The sequence below is a fragment of the Sminthopsis crassicaudata genome, chromosome 4, assembly GCF_048593235.1.
Source record: "Sminthopsis crassicaudata isolate SCR6 chromosome 4, ASM4859323v1, whole genome shotgun sequence".
In the NCBI taxonomy this organism is placed as follows: domain Eukaryota; kingdom Metazoa; phylum Chordata; class Mammalia; order Dasyuromorphia; family Dasyuridae; genus Sminthopsis; species Sminthopsis crassicaudata.
The window spans coordinates 337784008-337806768 of record NC_133620.1 but is presented as its reverse complement, the minus strand read 5'-3'; the positions used below and the strand labels follow the sequence as shown (position 1 = coordinate 337806768).

The window sequence follows — 22761 nt, the reverse complement described above, 5'->3', positions numbered from 1 at the left end:
TGGGGAGCCTTGTAGATCCATCCATTTTTGGGTCCTAACCCAGCTACATCCCAGGAGGGAATGAGCAGTAGAGACTATAATGAAATGACAGGAACATGGTGAAGAAATCAAGCAAGAGAGATGAGATCATAGGATCCCAAGACCCAGCCAAAGAATACTATTCTTCTGCCATAATGCTGTCATTAATGAGGGAGCTGCCTGCCACCTAGGAAGATGACTAGATGACAGACAGAAGCAGGCAGCCATAAACAAGTCCTGAACTGAAGTTAAAAAAAAAAAAAAAAAGCTTTTCTTTTCAGCACCTTAGAACTGATTTTCCAAATGCTATTGCTTTATTTCTCTTTTAGTGTGAGAAGCCTTTCCCTAGGGATCTGTTTATTTCTCCATCCCTCTGAAGCAGACTTCCTCTCTATCTCTGCTCTGCCCTCCATCTGCTCTCCTCTTCTCTCCTGAGCCAGAGGGTTCTGCCTCAAGAAATTCTTCTGTTACTACCTCCATTTTTATGAACCACAAGGATGGCTGCAATGGGGAGAAGCCAAATGCAAAGATCCATACACTCCCAATTCAGGCAGTGGCAAGGGTTGGGGAAGGAGGAAGGCTTAGGGACAGGAATATATGCCAGCATTCTTTTGAAGATTAATGGTCACGAGACAATCAGGAGCAGCCGCCAGGATGGCTCATGTCTGAATTTCCAAGCAAAAACAGAAATATGTTTTTACCTCTCTCTGCACAGGGTCATGAAGGATTATACAGAGAAAAAAAAATGACAAAGCAGCTGAGGGGGTGGGCAAGGGGGAGAGAAAGCTGAAGTTACTGAGCAATGAGAAAATTGTCACCCAAAGTATCCTCTCTCCCTTCCCATACTGGCTATTCGGTCAATCAGAAGATATATGTATAAAAAACAAAACAAAACAAAACATACAAAAAAACCATGAACACTTTTTGTCTTATCTCCCAAATACATACTTAAGCATATACACACCTTCCAGCAGAAATACAGACCTATATGCTTCACAGTACATATTATATTCCCAATATACATATACCTTGCATTTCCACTTCCTCAAAACACACACACACACACACACACACACACACACACTCACACACACCTTTCAGCAATCACACTCCTAGACAGAGTACATTCAAAAGAGGTATTTGTTAGCTGTCCTCATTCGGTTTCAGGCAGACATGTCACAGATGCTACTGACATTTTTTTTTCACAGATCATCTCAGCAAAACAGCCAGAGACAGAATGAGCTCTGAGGACTAGATAGAGAAAGATGCTGTCTGAAGTGAGCGACAACCATGTTAAATTGTAATCAACACTCCTCTCAACAGAAAAATGAGATTTAATATTGTTCTCAAGTAGACAAATAACTCAAATAGACTCAGCCAAATAATTTCCAGTCATCCCTCACTCAGTGGACAGTTCTCATGTTAAAGATCCCAAGGATGTTTGGAAGTTCTGGGATCTCATCCCACCCCTGCTTCTGAATTTGACAACAGCCCAAAGAACTTTGGATTGATTTAGCCCTAAAGCCTCTTCCCACCAGGCCTTGTCAAATTATGGATAGTTTCTGAGAAAAGGGGATGGGTTCTAGAGACTTGGGATTTTAGCAGTTTCATCAATCCAACACCTGCCTTCATGAAAAGCAGTCCATCTAAGGGGAAAAAATAACAGAAAGTATGCATCCATTGGTGCTCATTTTCATGGCTGATTATTCCTCCAACATATAGCAAGATCTTCAAGAAGAGGGAGGACCAGAGCTTGAGCTGAAATGGAAGACCAAAATGTAAATGTTTCCAAACTTGTGATAGTGCTGCATTTCTGAATATATTCCTCAACCCTGTTCCCCTCTTCATTCTAACAAATTCCCCTCCATACCCCCTCAAATCTTGTGTCAAGATTTAGTCACAGTTGGATGTATTATTTACATCTTTGAAGCAGAGATCTCCAGATGTTTTCCTGAAGAGCTTAGCCCTAAAGAGCAAAACTAGAATTAATTGGTAAAGAGTTGCAGAAAAGAATATTCAGGTTCCCTATAAGAACAAAATTCCCAGTTATTAGAATTGTTTAAAAGGGACTCCAAAAAAATAAAGATAAGTAGTAAATTCTCCCTAACTAGAGGTCTTTAAATGAAGTTTGGATGATAATTAGTCAAGAATACTCTGAAATGAATTCTTATTTAGTTCTGCATTTGGATTACATGGTTTCTGAGATCCTTCCAAATCTGAGATTCTGGAATTTAAAACTATTTTAAATAAACAACTGTCCTCTGAAACCAAATCCTTGTTCTTGTTTATGTATACTCTCCATGATAACTATGTCTTTTTAACAGAATAATTTTCCAATAGATATCTTCCACCAATGAATCCCCTCTAGTAACAAAGAAAAATTTGAGCAAGCAGAGTTCTGTCATCACCTCTGATAGCATAGGAGATATTCTGTATCTTTAATTTCTCACTCTCACTGAGAGAAGAGGAATATTTCCTCCTCTTTTCTCTGGGACTAGGATTAGCTATTGCAATTGACCCAAATTTGAATTTGAAAATGTTTTAGTATTTTTTCATTTACTCATTCTTTTTTTTTCATTTTTGTGTTCTCCAACCAGCCTGACTAGTAGAGTCCTGTGCAGATAATTTGTTGAATCAATGAATGGTTTGGTCCTCCTTTGAAATCTTGTAATTTTGAACTATTTGACATTTGAATCACTTTCTGACTGAAAGACTGAACCACTGGAGGGAAAATGATGAGCTGAGAAGTAGGAAAATAGGAGGCAAAAAAGGGGGCAATCGGGAAACAGATTTTCACAGCTTGCTATGTTTATATAGTATAGATTTAGAATTGGAAGGCACCTTCAAGGTTATGTTGTCCAACTCTCTCATTTGACAGCTAAGGAAAGTGATCTGCCAGTAGTCACACAAACAATAAGTGGCAGAGCCAGCACTGAAAACTAAATTCTCTAACTTTAAAGCAAGAACTCTCCTCAACATTTTCCCTTTTCCATGCCTGATGGATATATTGCAGGCACATCCTTATGCCAATCTATTCATCAGTCTGATTCTGGAAAGAGAAGTGGGTTATTCACAAGCAGATAAAAGCAGTTTTGGTTGTTCAGTCATGTCTGACTCTTATTAACCCCTTAGGAGGATTTTTTTTTTCAGATGAGAAACTGAGACAAACAGGATTAAGTGACTTGCCTAAGGTCACACAATTATTAAGTGTCAGAGGCCAGAATTGGATTCCAGAAAAATGTCTTCCTGACTCCAGACCTATCACTCTATGCATGCACCACCTAACTGCCCAATAAAAGCAGTAGCTACTACCTCAGTCCTAACTCACTCAGTGGGAGAATTTTCAGACAGCAATAAGGTATATTGTCCTTAGGGACTGTAGGATAACCCATTCTTGTGCCTGGCACATAATATATGCTCAATAACTACTGTTAATTGACTTGATCATTAGGAAAAGGAAGAATAGTGGATCAGGCCTTTACAAATTCTCTCTACTGACTTGGTATTATAATCATGATAGTCCAGGACCTAGGCTTGTATCTTGGCACTGCCAATTACTACCTATTTATCCTTGGCAAATGACTTAAATCTCTCTTAGGTCTCAGTTTCCTAATATGGAAAATGACAAGAGAGAGCTACAAGCTGCTAGGACTGAGGGGGAAGGTTAGAGGGGGAAAGGAAGGCATGAAAAGCTTTGGTCTCAGCTATTCTACATTATCACAGTAGGCTTTGGACACAAAGATTATTCCAGAAGAGACAAGTCAGAGAAAAGATGATCTATGAAGGTTCTTTCTAGTTTTAAACCTGTAATTCTGTAATTGTATGGTCTACTTTAGGAAGATCTTCCCAATATCTATATGCAAGGAACATACATAGAGAATGGCCTTACACATAGTGAGTGAAGAGTGAATTAACCAAAAGGCATTTATTAAGCACTTATTATGTACAAAATCACATTGCTTTAATCATTAGCAATATGTGTGGATTAATTGATAATCATCCACATGCATAGGAGCTTTTTGACCAGAGGAACTATTTCACCATGCTTTGGAGGACAAGAATAAAATCAAGGATAGAGAGGTCACCAAGTTTTCAGACATATTCAGTCCTCAGTAGGATAAGTGGCCCCAGCCTAAGGAAGAGTTAACATCTGATAGCCACACAGGGTGGTGTCCTATCCACAGGGGCTGTCCAGCCAATGGGACTAAGTACTGATGATGTCATATTCCTTCAGCTCCTTCTATTGGGGACATAGCATCGAATCCTACTGGAGAGTTCAGGCAAGAGAGAGCTACAAGCTGCTAAGACTGAGGGGGGGAGGTTAGAGGGGGAAAGGAAGGCACAAAAAGCTTTAGTCTCAGCTATTCTACATTATCACAGTAGGCTTTGGACACAAGGGTTATTCCAGAAGAGACAAGTCAGGCATGATGGAAGATCTTTGGGCAGCCTCTTTCCAAAACAGGAAGGGAGTGGAGGGAGGAGGTGCACTGGGGCAAAGGGGAAGAAGGAGAAAAATGAAAAACTGCTAGAATCCAAATTTGAGCAACCAAACAGCCAGGATAGGCATTTGGATATATGTGAAACTAGAGGAAATATGTAGACTCTCCTTTTCCACAAATAAAGAAAACTTCCTTCACAGCCTACTCCTTCTTTAACCACCTTACAAAGTCTTCCCATGTCGCCACTTGAATCTCACCTGCCAGAGATCCCTTGTCCCTTGTCTAAGCTGCTGGCAGCTGTCTCCTCTGGTCCATCTTCCTTTCTGGGATTAGCACAGGGAGAGGGGGAATGGAAAGGTCACAAGAAGTAATAGGGGCAAATTGGAGAGTGGTATATCAGGTTCCTTCTTCCACCTCCTCCCTTCCACAAACCTATCCCCAAGAAATGGAATAAGACTGTGAGAACTATGGTCCAAGGTCTTCAAATTATCCCAGAAAGAATTCTCATTACCCTGAACTATATATTTATAGGAATTTAAATGAGGACCACAGTTCCTTCCACAGGGAGAGAGGGAGAAAAGTATCCTCCAAACACTCTCAGGCTCCCTCCCAGGTTTCTAGCTAGCTTCCACCTGACTTCAACTCCCACCCAAATCCAGCTTTTACCCATTGCTTACGGATGGACCCGATTGCCGAAGTGCCTCCGCCAGAGCATGACCAAAGTGCTGAGCAAAAGGAACGTGGTACACATGCCTCCGCTGCCCCCATTCCCAGTCCAGAATAAGGGTGGGAAGGGGCCCCACAGTGATGGAGCCAGGACAGGCCGTGTTTTCTCCTACTAGTTCAGTAATGCTCTGTCCTGAAGCTCCCTTGATTGTTCCCAGGGCTGGATTAGGAGGATAAGGCTGATTAGCTGTGTCAGCAAAATCGACCTTGGTGGGGCTGATTAATCTGGTTGAGCTCTTTAGGGGAGAGGAGTGGACCAAGCAATGGCAATCCTTCAGGGGGGACAATAAATGTCAGATTCATTAGCTGGTCTCACTCAACTGACCTAAACCTAAGACTCAGAGAAAGAGATAGAGGGAGAAATGGAAAGAAGAGGAGGCAAGGAATCAACTCAACTAATCTCAACCTTTTTTCCCCCTCAACAGAAGTTCCTTCAACAGAAGGTACGTTCCCTGCAGAAGCAGGAGGCAAGGCAGAGAGCTTCATAGCCCAGGACTCAGAGGAAATGACAACTGGAGTTCTGGGAAAAGAACCCCAACCTTAGAGTATATTGGAACTGAAAAGGACTTTGGAACACATCTGCTCCAACCTTTTCCTTTTAACAAATAAGGATGCTAAGACTGAGAGAAATTATGTGACTTGCATAAAAGCAGCATATCCAGGATATATAACTAGATTCCTCTGAGTCCAAATCTAGGATTTTTTTCCACTATATCAAGCCTCTGTAAAGGCCCAAGAGTCACTTATTCTCTGACTCAGATTATCTCTGTTTTAAGTGCCTTTGGGGAGAAGGAAAGAGTTCATTGGAACAGGGAATCTGTATGAGACTGCAATTTGCCAACAGTTAAATACTCTGAAATCTCATCTGAGCCATGGAAGGAGTGGAAGGTCATTGAAGCAAGAAGAAAAACAATATTTATGTCTTATTAACCTTTGCATGCTTTGCACAGCATTATTTACCAGAGGTGCTTAATATATTGGAGAGAGACAGAGGCACAGATGCAAAGGTAGAGAGCTGTCTGAACCAAAAAGCTATGTGGGAAAGAGATTTTTAAGAGGACTGGAGGAGCCAGAAAGAAGTGAGAACTGTTATGTAGACCCATCCCAGTCATTAAATATTGCTGCTCTTTCTCCATTTAGGAACTTGAGGGTGATTTGAAGAAAGGTCCTGCATTTGGAGTTTGAGCTAAGCTTTGCCAAGTGGAGGCTCAGACATCAGAAGACTGGAGATTCAGAGAGAGCCACATAAATCCGATTAAGTAGCATGGGCCTGAAATCTATCTCCTGCAATCTCTCTTTTGTTTGATCCTCTGCATGATTTAGAGTTGGAAGCCCAAGCTCTTCCATAAATCCTCCCCACTCAAAAAAGTTAGCGGCAGAAGCAAAGAGGGGTTTTGCAATTAGACATTGAGTGGAAGAGACCCAGATAGTTGGAAATAGTTCATGTCAGAGAGCTAGACCTTCTCCCTCAAGGATCCTTCAGAGGTGGTAGGAAGACATGAGTTCCCTCTTTATTCTATCCTCAGCTCCTCCTTATCTTCCTAAATTAGACATGATCTTTCCTTCCCAAAAGTCTCTGGCCTCTTGCATGTTTATAGTATTCAAGTTTCAAATTATTTGTATTCTATCACCTCAGTAGACTACAAGTTCCTCAAGGACAGGAATTGTCTTTTGCCTCTTTTTGTGTCCCTAGTGTACCCTTAATAGCACACTTCTTAGTTTACTGAATTGAATTGAAGAGAAAAACTGTTTCTTTCCACACACTCAGATAGATATAATTAAGAAGTGTTTGCTGAATTGAATTAGATTGGATTGGGGAGAGGATCAATCTCCTGGAGGAGCCATGGAGCCCTGATCTTGACCCTTTGATCCACTTACAAATATCTGTCAGTCTCCTACCACTCCTCAACCATGAAGATCCCCTTCTGCTGTTGCTCTCTCTCAACTTCCACAGGACTTTCCTGTGCCCCGGACCCTAGTCCCACAGCTGGGCCTACAGAGAGGGCCTCATTCTTGGTGTTTTTCCACATTTCTGCTTTTTCCTTGTCTCCCCTAACCCAGCCTCCTAAAGGAGCTTATCAGCATCATTCTGTGTGTGCGTTGGCTGAGGACTGTGGAGAGGTGGGAGGTTAAGGAGGTTAAGGTTAAGGAGAGTTGTCCTCTGCTGTTGCGAGCCGAACCTTCTATTCGTCTGAGTCTGGCCCTAGATCCGGCGGTCACAACTGAGTTAACCCCCGCACCCAAAGGGCAGTGAAAAAACTGAGAAAATCCCTGAGTCATAAAAGCTGCTCGACTGTCTGAGGGGAGGGGCGGAGCGGGGGGAGAGTTCTGGCTGCCCGCTGGCAAGAAATTGGGGATGAAGGAGAGGGAACCCATCTAACAGCGCAAATCCGTTGCAGTAGCGCGTCCCGGCGCCGGTGCTGGGTGGAGGTAGGAGGCGGAAAATGCCAGTGGTGAATGTTGGACTTTGAGTCAGTTCAACCGCGGTGCGAGGGACGCGAGCACGGACGCGCCAGGGCGTGCGCGCACACGAGTACACACACACACACACATACACACACACACACACACACACACACACACACACACACACACACACACACATCCCGATTCCGCCACGCAGCGAGATACCGAGACATGCGCGCGCTTGCACACACATGCATTGCCACTGACAAGCCACGCAGAGTGACATCCATCCTAAGTCGCCCAGACACATCAACGCACACTTACCAAACACACGCACACTCAGGGCCGAGGAGAGTGCTTAGAGGGCGGGAGTCAGATCTCCCACTCCTCAGCTCCAATCTCAGCCCGTACACTTCTCTGGTTGGTGGTGCTGGAAAATTTATCTCCCTCCCGCAGATCACCTCCCCGCCCCCGAGGTCCCCCCACCCACCCCATCTCCCGCCCCTTGCTCCATATACATATACACGCACGCAGAGAGAGGGAGGAGAGAGAGAGAGAGAGAGAGAGAGAGAGAGAGAGAGAGAGAGAGAGAGAGAGAGAGAGAGAGAGAGAGAGAGAGAGAGAGAGAGAGAGAGGAAGAGAGAGAGAGAGAGAGAGGAAGAGAGGGGAAGAGAGGAAGAGAAAGACACTGTCTCTACCACAGGCAAAGCGCACGCACCAAGGTTCCCCTGTACCCCGGGGTCTCGGCATCTATTTGACTCTGCAGAGGTGCCGCTGCTGCTTTCCTCAGCCCTACTGCTCATGGAGAAAGTGCCGGGCGAGATGGAGATTGAGCGGAGAGAGCGGAGCGAGGAGCTGTCCGAGACCGAGAGGAAGGCGGTTCAGGATACGTGGGCCCGGCTATATGCCAACTGCGAGGACGTGGGGGTGGCCATCCTGGTGAGGTGAGTGTCATTCCCGATCCTTGACCCAACCCGGATAACGCCCGGCCACTACTCCTTGACTCCAACCTGGAGTCCTAAGAGAAGGCATTTGGTGAGGAGCTAGCTGGGGTCAGTCTCTGGCTCTAAACACCCCAGTGCAGTTTGAGGGAAGGGGTCGTGGCCTCCTGTAGGCTTCTAGATGGACAGGACTAAGCACCAGAGGCGATTTCCCTAGGATTGAGGGGCAGCAAGGAAAGAAAGGCACAAGAATGCTTGTGCCAGCTAGGCATGCCATTGCTGCTGTTTCAGGGACTCTCCATCCAGATCTTAGCAAGTGAACCTCCATCGCAAAACAGTGCCCCCCACCCCATCTTATCTTCTTCCTTTTCTAAACATCACAGTCAATATTTCAGCAAAGATTTGACAAGCCCTAATTTTGCTCCTCCTCACATGGGGACAAAGGCTATGTTCTCCCCATTCTGGAAATGGGAAAACTGAGAATCATGGAGGGAAAGGAGTTTGCATCTCCTATCTGATCAAAAACCACTTGATTGAGATGAAAAAAGAATAAGAGAATAGATCAGAGGGCATATCCAATTCTGATTCAGGCCTAGTGACCCTAATTTCCTTCCTCTATTCTCATAATACTCTGTTCCAAAGTCTTCTCCCTCTCTTCTCCTCCTCAGGCCTCTTAATCTCAGTTCTAATATCCTTATACCAAATGAACAGAACCAAGAACTGAAAAAGATGACCCTTCTGATGGATCTGCTTTCACCCCAAGACATGAAATTACTTTCTCTCCAAGGATACAGTCCCAGTTAGGTTTTACAGAGTAAGGAAGGAGCTTCAGGAGGAAATTCCTTATCTTCTTTCTCCTTTTTATCATCTTCTGCTAAAGAAAGAAAGAGAGAGAGAGAGAGAAAGAAAGGAAGGAAGGAAAGAAGGAAGGAAGGAAGGAAGGAAGGAAGGAAGGAAGGAAGGAAGGAAGGAAGGAAGGAAGGAAGGAAGGAAGGAAGGAAGGAAGGAAGGAAGGAAGGAAGGAAGGAAGGAAGGAAAAGAGAAAGAAAAAAAGTTACTTCCAGAAGAACCCCACCCTGCACCCTTTGAGCTGGGGTCTCTTATCTATACAACTCACACACCTACTCAGGTACAATCTTCTTCTCAGACATAGATATAATAATGCCTTTACTCATTTAGGGTCTCCTAGACCCACACATGAGGTGACAGACACTACCACAAGTTAAGATCACAACCCTTTCTCACATAGAGGCAGCTACTTCGTACAGACTCAGCTACTAAACAAGATCCCAACTTAAACTTCTGGGTAAAAAGAAAAAAAAAAAACTCTACTGATAAAATTAGAGGCGGTCTCTTGAGGAAGAAGGGAAAAAAAAAAAAAAAGACAACTCTGGAGAGAGTTGTAAGTCCAGCCTAGAAACCACAGAGGAACAATTTCAGGCACAGTGGACCTACAGACTTTCACAGAAACAGATATGCTTATGTCTGAACCCATACAAATAGATTATTAATCTACAGGATACATTTATAATGTCACAGATTTTAATCTATAACCTTGTTCTTACCTACATATGCATATGCTTGCACCTGAGCTCACAATTTAGCAACAGATAACTGAAACTAATGAGAGAGCAAGAGTCTGGGGAATCAAACTTCCCCTGAAGGAGGAGATTGAATCACCCCACGAATCTGAGGAGAGAAAGTAATAAAGAGGAAAAAAGAATGAAGTTAAATGCCTAGGCATCTCAAGATTCAAAAAAACAGAAAAAAAGAAACAAAAAAAATCCCAATTCTTCTAATTCCATCCCTATTATGGAACTTAACCACTACTTTAGGGTCAATAATGACAGTTGCATAGATAATGAAGGCAATGATTGGGCAATTGGGTAGTTTAGTGTCTAGAGTCTGAACCTGGAGCTAAGCACATCTAAATTATATTTGGCCTCAGAAATCTGCTGGCTGAGTGATCCTGGGAAAGCTATTTAACCTCTTTTGGCCTTAATTTCCTCTACTGCAAAATAGGAATAATGATAACACCCATCTCCCAAGGCCATTTTAAGAATCAAATGAGATACTATTATTTCTAACAAAATTTAGCCCAGTGCTTGACACTTAATAAATACTTAATAAATGCACATTTCATTTCTTCCTTTCCTTCTTCCCACAAAAGTATTTCTTAGATAACTAGACAGTTGTTCTATTGGATTCATTTCAATTGGATGGGTCTCAGTGCTGGTACATGGAACAATGGCCTGGATGGATGCTCATAGCTCTACAGTGAGAATCCTTAATTCATTTTGATGTCAGCCACATCCTTGATATGGGGCTCCATAGAAGAGAAAGGCCCTTTTGCTCCAAGGAGTGGGAGAGAACAGAACATAAAAGGTAACACACCCCTAATAGTTAATACCTAAATAGTGGCATATTATTCCAGTTTAAAACTCATAACCACCCTGTTCAGTAAATGCTATTATTACCCCTATTTTAAAGATGAGGAAGTGAGCTACCAAGGGTCACATGACTACTAAGCATCCTAGTCAGGATTTGAATTCAGGACTACCTGACTCCAGATCCAGAATTCTAGCCACCACACTATCTAGCTGGTTACTCCATAGGGTAAAACCTTAGGAAGTTCAAAATTATAGAAAGCTTTGCCAAGGGGAAACCAAGCAGTCCCAGAACCAGGGAGGAATTAAATGAGCTACAAATTTCTTCAACCCAGTCTTGTGTTTCATTGCCTCATTTTCCCTATTTCCCAATCAGCTACCCTATTTCTTGGCTTCACAGTCCCTGATCCCTTTGTCTGAGTTGGATATGTCAAAAGTTGAGTCATTTGGAACATGATTACTGACTAGGGACAAGATTTATGTCACATCTCTTAAAACCCTCTAGCTAAGATCACCCTGCACCTCTATCTTTCTACCTCTCTCAGGTACACCCCCTAAAAAGTTGGGGTCACAAATGTAATTCATTGTAGCTTTGGGAACTACTGCTTCTTAGCTGGAGAAAATGCAGAGACAGAAGTCCCGTCTGCTCTCCACACTCACCACCTTCTGCCGTTTTCCCAGTCAGTGACTCCTGAGTGAAAAAAGGGCATTAACTCTTCTCTGAACCCTCAGTTTTCACTATAATCTGTCATGGAATAGGGTGAAGTAGAGAAAACAAGCGTTCTCCATCCTCACAACTAAGGTGGTTATGGATGAAGAATCATTTAGGACTGTTAGGACTGTTTCTTTTCCCCTACCCCCAAGTTAGGATTCTACACACTCTATAAGCAAAGCAGTGAGGGAACACCCAGTACTATTCAGAGGCTCCCCTCTGGGTTGTAACTCTGACACCTTCCCCCTCACATTCAGAGAAACCTATTTTGGGCTCTTTTGGGAGGCCCAGCTGTCTCAGGGAGATGACAACTCCAATGGACCTATTTGTGCTAGCTTTTTTTCCTCACAAGAGTGAGGGGACAAGAGTAATTGGGGAAGGGGTATTGGGAACTGGGACCAAAATATGTCTGGTCAGCCTAGTCTCCATTAACTATATAGAAGTAGGCAGATCCCTAGGACACTGTTACCCCAGGGCTTTAGTAATTATGATTTCAATAATAATAATAAATTATGATGCATATTTTCTTAAAAAAAAATGAGACCCTATCCTTAGCTCAAATGAAGATACTGCTAATATACATTCCAGGCATTCTTATATCTGTCCTCTTATTTGTCCTTACTACATACCTTTGATGTAGGGAATATTCTCCTTCATTTTTAATGTACAAAAAGCAATTTTTGTCCACAATCAGCAGCAAAGATGGACTCTTCTAAATCCTAAGTCACTGCCCAAACTATGCCCCTCCTCCCCCTACTTTTGGGCTCAAAGCTTTGGCTTTTTCTGCTTTCCTTAGTCCTAACTCATATTTGAAACTCACTCTTTGCTACCTTTCATTATCATTATTATGAATGCATCCTCTCCAATTAGCTTGAGAATCCTTTGAAAACAGATTCATTATTTATTGATGATATTAATTCGAGTTATTTAGTAGAAATTTTATATCTTTTATATTTAATTTTCTGTTTTCATGTTGCTATCTATTCCTATGCCCCTTCTCTGCCAACACATGCAAAGAGAGAGAGAGAGAGAGAGAGAGAGAGAGAGAGAGAGAGAGAGAGAGAGACAGAGAGACAGAGAGAGAGACAGAGACAGAGACAGAGACAGAGAGACAGAGAGACAGACAGAGAGACAGAGATACAGACAGAGAGAGGAGAGAGAGAGAGAGAGAGAGAGAGAGAGAGTAGACAGACAGAGAGAGAAGAGAGAGAGAGAGAGTAGACAGACAGAGAGAGAAGAGAGAGAGAGAGAAAGAGAGAGAGAGAGAGAGAGACAGACAGAGAGAGAAGAGAGAGAGAGTAGACAGACAGAGAGAGAAGAGAGAGAGAGAGAAGAGAGAGAGAGAGAAAGAGAGAGAGAGAGAGAGAGAGAGAGAGAGAGAGAGAGAGAGAGAGAGAGAGAGAGAGAGAGAGATTCATTTCTCCAAAGCAGGTCCACAAGGCAGTATGAAAAAGCTTTATATGCATGCCCAGCTTTATTCCCTACTAACAATGAGAAAGGTTAAGAAATATTATCACAATTAACTAAAATCTAAATTAACAATATTAGAGTTTCTAGAGGCTTAATTTAATAAATACTTTAATCTTTTGCAATATGGATTGCAATTCATTTGTGCCTTCTCCCTCTATTCATGGGATCACATAATTTTCAACAAATAGTCATCAAGGATTTATATTTGGAATTCAGTTATTTATTAAGCACCAGGTAGCTTACTATGCCTTGGAGACCAAAAAAAAAAAAAAAAGAAAAAGAAAAAGAAAAAGAAAAAAAGAAACAAAATGGTCCAGGCCCTCAAAAAACTTGTTTGTTTGTTTTTTTTTAAAGAAGGGAGGAAGTGGGAGGGAAGTAACATGAAAATAAGTTAGATACAAAAGATTAAAGAGTTGATACAAAGTAATTTCTATAAATAACTAGAATTTGTATCATCGTAACAAACATTTACAATTGTCCTTAGATAAGGCTCTCTGTACTATGTACCAAGAAACCTGCTCTCAAATTTAATTTCTATCTAATTAGATAGAAAGGATACATTCATAGTAAGAAATAAAACTAGGTAGCAAATGACAACTACCATATAAATGAAACAGATAGTTAACTACTGCAGTAATCCAGGGGAAGGATTCTTATAGGCAGGTGCATTTGGAGAAAATTTTATGTAAGAGGGCATTGAAGGGCAAAACAAGGAGAGAGGAGGAGAGGCATTTCAAGCAAAGGGAAATTCTAAGAGGCAGGCATGTGATGTATCCAGTTTGGGGAATAAAAGCAAACCAATTTGATTTGAGTGGAAAGCCTTATGGAAAGGAGTAATGGGAGAGAAGATTGCAGGGTAAATAGAGGCAAGATTGTACAAGGCCTTGAATGTCATAAAATATGAGGCAGCAATGGAAGGTCATTTAAGTATGCACAGAAAGAAGGTATTTTAGGAGAATTAAAAGATGTGGGATATATTGGAAAGGGTTGAGACTGGGAACAGGGAGATGCCTGCCCATTTGGGAATTTCCAATTTAGTGATAATATATAATAACACATTGAAGATAATGAAAACAAATCAACCAATCAAGTGATAACTATTATGGGCTTGATATGGGTTATGAAAAATGGATCAGATAGAAAAGGACAGCCAGGCGTGTGAAGTTAGAGAATTAACGTGAAGCACAGTAGGAAGGAGAAATGAATATAAAACTGACCTGGCTAATGTATTATAGAACACTCTTCTAGGCACTGGATTAGAGTAAAAAGTTCAGATAAGAACTAAGATTCTTGTCATTATGAGTTTACAATTTCATTAGAAAAGGATAACATTCTCTACATAAAATAGAAAAAGTTATGGGGGACCTTGATGAAGGGTTCTTCTCTTGAAGAATTCAAATAATTTTCTCCTATGAGAAAGTGAGAAGGCAATCAATCAATCAGTAAGTATTTATTCTCATTATACCAGGTACTGTGCTAGGTGCTGGGATTGCAAATGCCAAGAGTGAAAGAATCCCTTCTTGCAATCAGCAGACAGGAAGGAATGTCCTTCAGTATAACTGGAAAGGGAAGGAGAAGAGACACTGAAATGGGGGAATGGAAGAGGGATGAGACAGGGCATCTGAGACAGTCATCTCTCATCTTCTTTTTTGCTGTTATTGCCATTTTTAATCTCCCACAAAATCCTGTTAATAAAAAAAAAATTTGAAAAGGAAGGAAGGAAGGAAGGGAGGGAGGGAGGGAGGGAGGGAGGGAAGGGGAGGGGATGGGAGGGGAGAGGAGGGGAGGGGAGAGGAGAGGAGAGGAGAGGAGAGGAGAGGAGAGGAGAGGAGAGGAGAGGAGAGGAGAGGAGAGGAGAGGAGAGGAGAGGAGAGGAAGGAATGTCCTTTATCCTCTCCCTATCCCTCCTTAAGGGGCCAGTTAAAGGAGCTACTGAAGTGGGGCCTTGGGGCAAATGGGATGATGACTGAACTGAACCCACTCTCTCACTCCCTCTGACTCCTGCTCCTTTCTCCTCTCTTCTCTAGGTTCTTTGTGAACTTTCCCTCTGCCAAACAGTATTTCAGTCAGTTCCAGCACCTGGAAGAGCCACTGGAGATGGAGCGAAGCCCACAGTTGCGCAAGCATGCCTGTCGGGTCATGGGTGCCCTCAACACTGTGGTGGAAAATCTGCATGACCCTGACAAAGTGTCCTCTGTTTTGGCACTGGTGGGCAAAGCCCATGCTCTGAAGCACAAGGTGGAACCCGTCTACTTCAAGGTATGCCCCAATCTTCAGATAAACACAGGGAAGCTATTGCTACCCAAAGCTCCTAGAGTCACCTGGAGCCAATAGGCTATGCCCAGTCTCCTGAAAACCAAAGCTGCCTAGCAGTCTCAATACGTCTATGAAAAGAATCTCTGAGAGATTAAGGGGAGCAGTTATCATCACCCTGGACTTTTTAATCCCTGTTCTGTCCATAGCTATACTATTCACTGAGTTGATAAGATTCTGTGACTACTAACCCAAGGGTGGAGGCAGTTCACTGAAGATTAAGAAAAATGGTATAAGCCAGCTGTGGATCAGAAAAGGTCACTGGGAAAAACAAAGTGTACTGGGATTGAAGGCCAGGACTTTTTCATCCCATTCCCATGGGGTGGAAGACTCACTGACTTCCAGTATCCTGTAATCATAGACAACTAAAGCTGGGAAAGATCTTGGAGACCCACCTATTCCAAATTCCTCATTTTTAAATTGGGAGAACTAAGACTCAAAGAAGTTACTTTTCTAGTGTCATACAGTCATTAACAGTTGGGATTCCAGTATAGGTCTTCTGACTCAAAGACCATACTTTCCCTTATACCATTCTGCTTCCTGTACCAGTTTCCCTCAGCATGATGCCTGATTGTATTAAGCCCGGAGCTGTTAAGGAATTTTGTTAGTTTAGATATGTTCATTGTGGGATAGAAGAGCCTACTATATACGAAGGGGATGAAGGAAAGCATAAAGAGACAATTGTTCACTCCCACCCTTCCTTCCTCAATCCCCAGATCCTCTCTGGAGTCATTCTGGAGGTGATTGCTGAGGAGTGTGCTAATGACTTCCCATCTGAGACGCAGAGAGCTTGGTCCAAGTTGAGAACCGTCATCTACAGCCACGTGACTGCTGCCTACAAGGAAGTGGGCTGGGTGCAGCAGCTCCCCACCACCAACATGTGAGCAGGCTGGCAAGAGTGTGGGCAAAGAAACCACCACCATGACACCCCTTTTCCTAACACACACACACACACGCACACACACATACACACACACACACACACACACACACATTTGTTGTCTTTTACTGCCTCTAGATCTCTCCAGGTCCCAGATTTTCTTTAGTTATGGCAAAAAGACATGGAGAAAGTTAAAGAGCTATTTTCAGGGCAGTTGGACTGGGAATTTGATTGGGTTAGTAGCAGGAAAGGGAGACCTGGGATCTTGTTTTTCCTTATTTTGTAAACCTATTCAACTAGTCCTGTTTCCCAGGCTCTTCCCCCTCAGAGAGATCTCTGAGCTAGAAATTTCTTTCCCTAAGGAGTATAGAACCTTCCTGAGGCTATGGACAGCCAAAGGACAGAGACGCCTCTTTGAATCCCAACAGGAATGTAGCTCATCAGAACTGGAGCCAGTTCAGACCAAGCCAGCAAAGGCTGCTTCCTCCCCAGACACAAATCACATGGGGATGTGTGTTTTTTTTAATCCAGTATTCCCAACTTCTGCTTTGACATGGTCTGAAGCCAGTAAAAATCATGTGGAGACCACACAGGCACACTTACAAGCCTACATATATATCCACAGATATTTTTTCCTTAACTTACATACACACACACACACACACACACACAGTTTGCCCCCATACACTAACCAGCAGGTGACAGAGAAGTCACTCACTCCTAAGGTTAAAGTCCATTTGGTAGAGTAGGTAATTGACTTACAGTGAGAATCTCTGTGGCTAATTCAAGAAGGATAACTAGGCTCCTTTCCAGAGCTGGCCATAGTTACTCTAAGGAAGAGAATGAAGAGGAGAGAAGGGAAGGGGAGGCAAGGAATTGCCCAGTGGTTCTGAGACATACAGAAATCAGAACATGACCAGCATAGGCCCAGTGAGAAGGCTGATCCTGGGAGCTGAGGGGATAGAGAAAAAAATGAACAAGAGAAAGTAGAGGCAGGGAAAGAGCTAGTCTGAGGTCAGGGAACAATTCAAGATCCATATTTTGAGGAAACATTCCAAGGAGTTTCCCCATGAAAAACACACTTTCTCTCCTCCCCCCCTTCCTGCTTTCCACGACTGTGGAGAGCCTGCTAGACTCCTACTCTATAAGTTGCCTCCCTGATGTTGCTGTTGGGGAGGTCCCTGAAGTCCAAAAACAGAGTCTAAGCCTTCTGACCCTCATCTTCCAGCCTTCCTGTCTCTGACTGAATGAGGGGCTGCAGTGAATTTTTCTTTCTACTCCCCCCTCCCCCACCACCCTTTTTCCTGACATCATTTCTGGAGTGAAACCTGGACTCAGCCATAGCAAAGCCGACTGCAGATTGCAGATGTGCACATCTGGCCCTTGGGTCTGTCCATCAGCCTCTGGGGGGGAATGGGAAAACAAGGATATTTTTACCTACTTGGGGGAAAATAGGAACTGCCCTGACACAAGGATAGTTGTAGTAACCTGAGGAAGAGAAAAAGGTTGGGCACCCCCCAACAAAGGTCATTTGGAGCAGATGGGAGCTTGTCCTCCAGTTGACTCTATACTTATGCAGGATCTCCAGGCAGCAGTTTATTTACAGCTAGGATATGAGACTTCCTGCTTCCAGAAAAAAAAAAAAAAAAAAAAAAGGATTTTTACAGGAGCCTGGAGAGAGCTTTTGGATTCCATAACCAGAGCTGGCTAAACAGGCTGTTGTGCAGTACCAGTGAATCAGAAACATATGGAGGACATTTTCCTAACACCCTGCATCCTCCCCTCCCTTCACCCCAGCCATCCCAAGGGACTCCTGTTTTGCCAAATCCCAAACAATCTGAGAAATATTTTGGAGAGCTAAAATCCTCCTTCTCTACTTCTAAACAAGAGAAAGGAAATAGGTGAGAATTGTCTACAGGACCTCTTCTTTCCCATTGCTGCTATCCATCCTAGTCATCCCAAGGTTCTCTCTTTTGGCTCAAACCTGAATGCATCAGCTATGTAGATCAAAGAATATCAGAGAGCTAGACAGTCCTTTCAAGTCTTCACATGCTTTTTGTTCTTAACTGGGAGATCTGGGCTGGGAGTATCAAAGGTTAACTCCTAGGTCATGACCTCCTAGATCTACCTTGTCATGCTTCCCCTTGATCCTAGAAGGTTGGGTGTATATATTGACAGGGGAGGCCCCCAAACTCCTGTTGAGACCTAAGGTTGGTCTGAAATTCTTAAAATGTTGGGATGGAGCCAGGGAACCAAACGACAGACATTAGAGCATACAGAGTATTTTTCCCATTTTCTGTCAGAAAGGAAGCAATACTAAGTTAGACACCCAACTTTCTTGGCTGGTCTGCCGTCATGGTAATTAATCAATCACTAAACATTTTTGTGGGCCACACATTGTGCTAAGCTCTTAAGATACAGAAAGAGGCCAGGCTGCTCCAATATCTATCCTCAAGGAACCTGAGACATTCCAACAAATCTATACAAAGCAAGTCACACTCAGGATAAATAGGAAATAATTAATAGCGGGAAGGCAATAAAATTAAGAGTGTTGGGGAAGATGTCCTAGAGAAGGTGGGATTGTAGTTGAGGCTTAAAAGGAAGTCAGAGAAATCAGTAAGGAACAGCTGAGGAAAAGAGAGAACATTTATAGGCATGAGAGGCAATTTGTATTCAGGAGGACCTGAGTCTGGCCTTAGACACTTACCAATTGTGTAACCCTGAGCAAGTCACTTAAATCTGATTGCCTCAAAAAAAAAAAAAAAAAAAAAGAAGAAGAAGAAGAAAATGAATTAACTGAGGGATGAATAAATAAATAAATGTGTAAGTGAGAGATATATGAATATATTGATATTGTGTGGGTATTGGGCCTATAGATATTATGTGCCCATAACCTCATATACATAGAGAGAGTATGTATGTATGTGTATAAAAAGGAGTTCTTTATAAAGGAGTCTGCAGAGGTCTCCTTTCCAAAACTGTAAGGCTAAATCCAATGTACATCTATAACCTTGTCTCCTCTCTCTCTTTCTTTCTCTCTCTCTCTGTCTCTGACTGTCTGTCTGTCTGTTTGTCTCTCTCATCTTATCCACAGCCCAGAAGCCACGCTGCCCTCTTCTAGGTCATAATGTCCCATTCCCTCCTCTCCCACTCCCTGGCAGCACCTTGAACAGAAGGCCAAGCTCCAAGGACCAATTTGTCCCTTTGTACCTTGGTGCTGAGGAAGCTGGAAGAATGGAATCATCTCCAGAGAGTAAGGCTACCACTCTGGCTATTCTGAGAGCTGCTGGGAGGTGACCCTAGCCATCTGGATGCTGAGTGCAGCTCTGGGGCCCACCTGGTGGGAACTGCTGGGGAGAGTTGTAGGGGATCTCCCTACAGAGCTGGGCCCACTATTTGTAGCTTTTCTATCCTCTGTTAGAGAGAGACCAGGCTGAGGGACTGGCGGACAGGCAGGGCAAGATTTGTAATAATTCCTATTCAGGAATAAACCAGCCACTGTTTCTATCTGCCTGACCAGCATGCAGGTCTCAATGTGACATATCTATAGTATCATACACGCACATCTACCGCATATAAAAATATATTATATATACAGTATATATATACATTATATATATATTTATATATATAACCTGTACCTGCAGCTGCAGGCCTTTGGGCCTAGGGGCACATACTAAAGCCTCTGTTTCTTCTTTTTTTTTTTTTCTGTCCATATATGTCTCCTGAGGGGAGAGGTTCATGGCCAGGCTCAGGGGAAGAAGATAGCTATGGAGAAATATTCCATGGAAATAGAGAATCTAAGTTAGCATAGAAGAGCATAGAGGGCTCATTATCTTTGGAAAGGTGAGATGAATTCAAGCTCATTTCAAAGATAGAAGAAGTGAGGTAAAAAGTAGCCCCATCTTCAGGATAAGGGCAAGGAGAGCTGACATTTGCCCTGAGCTTGATCCCCAACTCTTTCCTTTGAACTTTTATGCATAAACAAAACTCTCCAATAAGGACTTAGCAACTCTTTGACTTTCCTTTCTAGTCAAGCTGAGTCAATGGTTTTGCTTATAATCAGCATTGAGAAGCTCAGGACAGATGGGTATCAGAAATACAGGACTACCTAGTTGTGCTGGACTGCCCTAGGGGTATAGTGAGCTCCAGGAATTTAATTACCCAAGTACTGAAAGGTCAGGTCATGGCATTTGGGGAAGATTCCAAATATCTATCCCAGCCTACCTCCCATCTCCATCAAAATGAATGACAGTGAAGGTACATTTGAAGGTTACCCCAAATGGGCTAGTCATCACTATGAAAACTGTGAGACCAGCAGCCTCAATACCTGGCTTTCAAATGAAAGTAGGATATGGGAACATCTAAGATCGATGAGGTTTCCTTCCATTTATAGTCTTAGATTTTTCCTTTAGATCTGAAGTTCAGCCAAGGAGGAGAGAGGAAGCCTGAGGAATCCCCTTCCCCCATATACCCGTTGTGATGAGATGATCCAATGTTCCTTTCCAGTATAAGGTTTTATGACTCTGTCTGTCTTCCTAGGCTAGTCTTGCCTTGGGATCCCTGTGTTTCACCCTTGGTAATTTGTATCTCCCATATCAACCCCAAAGGAAACCTTGCTACTGTAGCTGCTATACCTGTGTCCCAGACTCCTGTGATCACTCCTGTAACTGCCTGTCTTTTTGTAGGTTTCTGATGTTTGTAACCAGACCCAACTGTATCATTAAACAGAGATGTTCTTGCTCAACCTGTGCGTGTCTCATGGTCATTTTTCTCCAGCTTCTACAGGACTCTGGCCTTCCCCCTATCAACTCCACACCCCACTTCCAATTCCAGAATATTGCATCACTCTCCTCAGCTCCAGACAGTCTTGGACTCCTTTTCTCATTTCCCAGGCAGAAGTCATAAATTTCATATCACACCCATACACAAATGTACTGCAGCATGCTATATCACCAAGCATGCACGCATCATTGAGCAAGGGTTCTTAATTTGTTTAATATATATTTACATTGGACCTATATGGCAAAACCTATGGACTTTTTTTCAGATTATAATTTTTTAAAATAATTGAATAATAATAAGTTTCAATTAGAAGTTAGTGAAAAATCACTGTGTGATTTTTTTTCCCCATCCAAATACACAAATTAAATGAAATCTGACCAAGGAGGCCTAAGGGGTCCCTGTACCCTAGGATGAGAACTTAGTTCAAAATCTGAAAAAGGAAGTGGGCTTTTGTAGTCTGTCATGTATTCCTATAGAATTCAACAAGTTTTTGTTAAGTGTCTTCTATGTGTCATAGGAGGTACTGGAATTGCAAAGACAAAAAATGTAGTCCCTAAAATTCGAGGAACTTCCATTCTATTGGGGAGGATGCTAGGAAACGATATAATGTCCTAAGATAAATGTTACTGGGTAATTCAAGGAAAGACAAAGTACTAATTACCGGGGTGTGGGTTAGGGTTAAGGAAGAATTCATAGAAGGTGGTACCAGATTCAAGCCTTCAAGGAAGATAGGAACATAGAGCTTGGCTTATACAAATGCAGAAGGCTAGAAGTGGAAAGTGGGCTTCAGAGAACAGCTGGGTTGGAATGTCTGGAGTCTGAAAGAGAGTGTTAGCTTCTGAGTTTGGATCAATCACTTGATGCAGTTGGAATGATTCAGTCTCATTTCAAAGAAGGAAGAAAGACAGGATACCATACAAGAACAAATACTTAATATATATTTACTTTCCCTCTTAGGAGAAATGCCTAGCCCCTTCCCTAAAGAAATTTATAGATATATAGAGGAAGAGAGGGAAGAGATTCTTATTTGTATTTGGTTCCCTGATTGCTATAGAGAATTGGTGTTTGGCACCCTAAACTATAGTACATCATTTACCAGTAAGAGGAGACAAAGGAAGCAAAATAACCTCAAATCCCTCAATGTTTGTCTTGTTCCTTTGATCCCATGCCCTTTGTTTTTGGTTTTCCAAACTCCATAATAAAAACTCTCATGAATCACAAGCGTAACTCCAAAATGAAAAAACTAAGCAAAGGGTCAGTTTCCAAAATTATGTGGGGATCTTCTCAACTAACTAATGCTGGCATATCAGGGTACTTACTTGTATTTTAGTTTAGTTTCTCCATGAACAAAGAATTTTGAACTTTTATTAGGGCATTATTCTAGAGCAGGAATTCTTTATCTGAAGTCTACAGGCCCCAAAGGGGTCCATGGATACATTTCACAAGAACTCTGAACTTGAATGGGGAAAAAAACCTACACCTTTATTTTCACTTATCTCTAATTGAAAGTAAGCATTTTTTTCAATTTACAAACATCCTAAGAAGGGGTCCATAATCTTCATAAGACTGCCAGAGGGATCCATGTCACATACACACACAAACACACACAAATACACAAACACACACACACACACACACACACACACACACACACACACACACACACACAAAGAATTCCTGTTTT

The 22761-nt window shown here is 42.5% G+C and overlaps 1 protein-coding gene across 2 annotated transcripts in view; it reads left to right on the top strand.

Annotated features, from left to right (window-relative positions):
- The window catches only part of CYGB (cytoglobin), a 62237-nt gene extending 41198 nt beyond the window's left edge, over positions 1-21039 (top strand). Inside the window, exons 2-5 of one of the 2 annotated variants that reach the window (XM_074260816.1) lie at positions 8293-8533; positions 15127-15358; positions 16129-16292; positions 19387-21039. In XM_074260816.1, the coding sequence (XP_074116917.1) occupies positions 8391-8533; positions 15127-15358; positions 16129-16292; positions 19387-19420 (573 nt within the window). In that variant the 5' untranslated portion in view covers positions 8293-8390 and the 3' untranslated portion in view covers positions 19421-21039. Of the gene's footprint in view, positions 1-8215; positions 8534-15126; positions 15359-16128; positions 16293-19386 lie in introns of those variants that run through there. The other variant, XM_074260815.1, reaches the window with a different exon arrangement.
- The last annotated feature ends 1722 nt before the right edge of the window (positions 21040-22761 follow it).